The 4377-nt window shown below is 44.9% G+C and overlaps 1 protein-coding gene across 1 annotated transcript in view; it reads right to left on the reverse strand.

Moving 5' to 3' along the window:
- Positions 1-1691: 1691 nt before the first annotated feature.
- Positions 1692-4377, reverse strand: part of SF3A1 (splicing factor 3a subunit 1) — a 24453-nt gene continuing 21767 nt past the window's right edge. The window contains exons 14-16 of the mRNA XM_003789872.3: positions 4028-4129; positions 3845-3916; positions 1692-2691 (exon numbers count right to left, since the gene is read on the reverse strand). Of these exons, the coding sequence (XP_003789920.1) occupies positions 2590-2691; positions 3845-3916; positions 4028-4129 (276 nt within the window). The 3' untranslated portion in view covers positions 1692-2589. The remainder of the gene's footprint in view (positions 2692-3844; positions 3917-4027; positions 4130-4377) is intronic.

A 4377-nucleotide genomic window follows, 5' to 3' on the forward strand; every position in this document is an offset into this window, starting at 1 on the left:
AACTTCTGAAAATCTTATATACTAGTATGTGTACCCACATATACCCTTAAATATGATATATAAAATACTTTTTGCCTTTCCAGTTTTCTAATTTTAGGGATAAATATTATGGATGATTGTTAGTTATGATACATAGATTTTCACTCAAGGTACAGCCTATGTAACCTAATGTGTTGTATATATTCTGTCACTCCATAATTTTAAAGTGAAATGGGTCTAATTGTTAGTGCTATGTAATGGTTACTCATTCCAAATAGTGGATGGAACTAAGTGACACTGCTTAATGTCTAGTGACTCCTGGATCCCTGAGTGCAAGTCCTTAAAATTATGGTAATTGAAAGTTCTATTGCTAAATCCTATCATGCCTGGTTTTCCCAGCAGTCATGAAACAGGAATATCTTTGTTTCATGGTCTGCTCAGCTAGAGCAATACAATGTGGTCACCAGTAGATGAACTGTTTTGGCTTTCCAAAGCCTTAACTGGCTACATGACCTTGGATATTCCACTTCATTTTAAAAATGGAGTGGATAATCCTCAGGAGATTGCAGTTAAGAATCAAAAAAACTATGCAGCACAGATTTGTAAACAGAAAGATGCTACACACTGCAGGCCTTAAACAGGAAGTTCAATGCCAGGCCACACGTGGGGCCTTTGGCCACTGATAGTCAAAAGGTCTCATGGTCAATAGGCTTTCTGCAAATGAGCAAGCCAGAACAGATGTTCATTCAGGAGCTCTGGGAAACTGGATTTGCTCCCCAGAGGGTAGCTCAAAGGGCCCATTCACTCAACATTCTGCCCAGAGGCATTCCTGGCCTCAAGTCACAGCCTCTGCCATGGAGGCTACAGGGGGTCACTCAGTCTATGGAGATTAGCGCCCTGACATCATGCCAAGAACATGGAATGTGTTACTTCCCAAGGTCTCCTGACCTCTTTCCCTCTGGTGTTGACTATGGAGAAGCAACTAGCAGTGGGCTCACTTTAGGCACCTAAATCATGAAACCCACTTCAAGAAGCTCAAGTTTGGCTCTGGCCCCTGAAACAAATTTCTAGCAACCTGGCAGGAGGCAAATGTCAGACAGGCTGAAGAATGACATACCATTGATCAAGCTTAAAAATGTGAACAATTCAGCAATTTGTACGAAGCTATGCAACTGGCACTGTAGATAGGCTCCCTGAGTTTGGAGTTGAGGGCTTTGAGCTTGGCTGACAGAGAGAGGCAGGGATAGGTTGGTGCCTAGAGTTGGTTTTGTGACCTTGTGAAAACCCTCTAAGCCCTGGAGATGACTGATGGGTTAGCTAGAAGGATCAAATAGAGGGATTGCAAATATAAAACACACTGGGAACCCTCAGAGGCTATATACACATGAGATCCTCAGAATGAGATCAGTTTTAGCTTTAAAACCAGGGAACTGTTATCAACAGGCTCTCATCTTCCTTGTTCTAAACACCTAGAGCCACGCGTATCTCCAGGATAGCTTGATTCCAAAAATAACAGCTTACATCTGGCCCTTACTCAGGCACCAGGACTGCGTACATGTTCTCTTTCACTTAATAGTGCATGACTATAAGCGAGCAACTTACCCTCTGTGCCTCAGTTTACTCGTGGGGAATAGGAATTACATGAGTTAGAATTTTAGATTGCTTCAAACAGCAAATTAAATTTTATAAAATCCTTAGAATAAAGCATGGCATTGGCACAATTAAGTATTTATTAAATACATTTTAAAGAGACCTCATCATATCCACACACTGGTGAAGCACTGCCAAGGGCCCTAAAGCCAATCAGGTAATAGGTGATTCCAGGCCTACAGGAAACTGCTACCCTCCATGTACGTGTCTCATCTGCATGTGTCTCTGGGGCCCACTGTACCACTTGTCCTTGTTCTTCTGTGGTGCCTGGCATGCTAAACGCTTATTATTAGTCCGATAAATACACAGGAATAGGCCTTTGGAGAGTCCCAAAGCTTTAAAAAGGCAACACAAATATAATGTTTTGTAAAAGCTTAAGAAAAAAGATTCTAATATATAAAAGATAAGATGGAAGCAAGAATTTAGTTGCAAACCCCAGCATGGCTCAGAGCAGAGAAGCCACATAGCATCGTGCAGTGTTCCCAAGGCCTTAAGTCTGGACAGGGTACAGATGGCCAAGGGACAAGTCTTATCACACTGACTTCACAAGAGGGTCCAAGAGGTTTATTAGACAGTCCATGGCAAGATACAAAATGATTAAAGACAGTAACCATCATCTTCTATCAGCTTAGTACTACTTAGCACTATGAAACTGTCCTGTAGGATATCCCTGGGTTCTCAGCTCCTATGGGCTGCCTGAAGAAATGAATGTCTTCTAATCAAGACTCTAACATAAAGGAGTTCCAAAGAGTGGCTTAAAAAGTCCTGCTACTCTTACCAATGTGGGGAAGGGGTAGGAGAAGTGAACCTCTGGAGAAAAATTTAAATTCCAAAGTGAGTAACAGGGAAAGAAATATGCAGGCAGAACCCAAAGCCCAAGGTAGGCCTCCTGGATCTGGGGCAGGGGTAGAGACAGGAGAGGTACAAAGGCAGGGATGTGACAGAAGGGTTTCTCTCTTTCTACTTCTTCCTCCCGCCTCTCTCCTTGAGGGCCAAATGGATGATAGCACCATTGGCCATATTGTAGTAAGCCAGCGAATTGGAATCCTTGATGAAGATGCCCTGAAAAACAAAGACCATTCCTTAGCGAGGGGCAACTTGCCTGGGGTACACCGCTGCTGTTGTACAACTCTGAACCTAGCTCATTCACACTCTAAACTTAGAAAATAAAGGAGCTTGCAGCAAGCCAGGAAGCAGGGGAATGAAAGGCTCTCTTTCCTCCCACCTCTTCCCTTCCTTTCCACCAATTTGTGTTCTTCCCCTTTGACAACATTTGATTCAAAGCTTAACTCCCCCAAAAGCTGGCCCTGATTAATCCCATGGAGTTTTGACTCTCAAATCTTAAGATCTTTTCTCTTTTGAGACAGTCTCAAGTTGTTGCCCTGGGCAGAGTTCCATGAGCCACAGGTCACAGCAACCTCAAACTCTTAGGCTTAAGTGATTCTCTTGCCTCAGCCTCCCAAGTAGTAGCTGAGACTACAGGTGCCTGCCACAATACATACATACACACACACACACACACACACACACACACACATACATATATATATAAATATATATCTTTTTTTTTTGCAGTTTTTGGCCGGGGGCTGGGTTTGAACTCGCCACCTCCAGCATACGGGGCCAGTGCCCTACTCTTTTGAGCCACAGGTGATGCCCCCAGATTATTTTTTTGGTTGCAGTTGTCTCTATTGTTTTAGCTGGTCCGGGCTGAGTTCAATGTATGTAGTGTATGTGGCCAACGCCCTACCAACTGAGCTATGGGCACTGCCACATCATAAGATCTGAAGAAATCACAGAAAAGGAAGTGAGGCCCAGAGAGGAGATTTGCTAAAATCCAAAGAGGGAGAACACAGCCCTGCATGTGACCTGGCAGACACCAAGCTGGGCTGGACTACACCTCTGTGCCCAGGCACAATGCCAGGCTATTAGAAGGCATACCACTAGGAACATCTCACCACTGGGTCAGGAATCCTCCCAAGTCTTGTCCTTAGATCTCTATCCCTAATCAAAACTGTACTAGGACTACTGTGACCCTGCCAGAATCTCACAGTCAGACTTGCCTGCCCTAGCACTTTCACTTCTAGGATGGACCCAGGAAGCTGGCCATACCCAGATGTTTTTCCAGTCCCCATTCTGTTTCCACCTAGGATTTAGCTTCTGTAATGGCAGAGCTGTTGGGGTGCAGAGGGCAGGACTGTGGACACTGACTCACCTCATACTGCAGCTTCTGTTTCCCTGCAGGCATGCCTGTGGCTTCGTGAATCTTCACTTTAATGACAGAGACCTGTAGAACCAAGAAGAGATCATTTATCCCCTTGCTAAAGCCTGCTGAAAGATGTCCACTGACCCCTTGGTTTCTGTGCACCAAATGCCAGTTGGTGGCAGCAACACATACCTGGTCTGTGAGTGGTAGGGTGAAGACCAGCACCTGCCCATTCAGTTTCCATTCCGTCTTATCCTGCATGTTAGGTACCTGGACTTTGATGGACACTGGACCCTGCAAAATAGGAGGTGGTCATGTCTGTGAAGCCCTCAGCCAATCAGGAACCCTATTCAATGCTATCCCTGGACCAGTCCAAATACTATCACCTGTGCTTCTGAGCACCTGGATTCTGGCCCAGGTGACAACTGATCAGACTTGTGATGTTATACAATCACTTCCCCCTTTTAAGATTTGGTTTCTCAGGCTGGGCATGGTGGCTCAGGCCTGTAATCCTAGCACTCTGGGAGGCAGAGGCAGGTGGA

Source organism: Otolemur garnettii, unplaced genomic scaffold (assembly GCF_000181295.1).
Source record: "Otolemur garnettii isolate 467f Iridium unplaced genomic scaffold, OtoGar3 scaffold00038, whole genome shotgun sequence".
Classification (NCBI taxonomy): domain Eukaryota; kingdom Metazoa; phylum Chordata; class Mammalia; order Primates; family Galagidae; genus Otolemur; species Otolemur garnettii.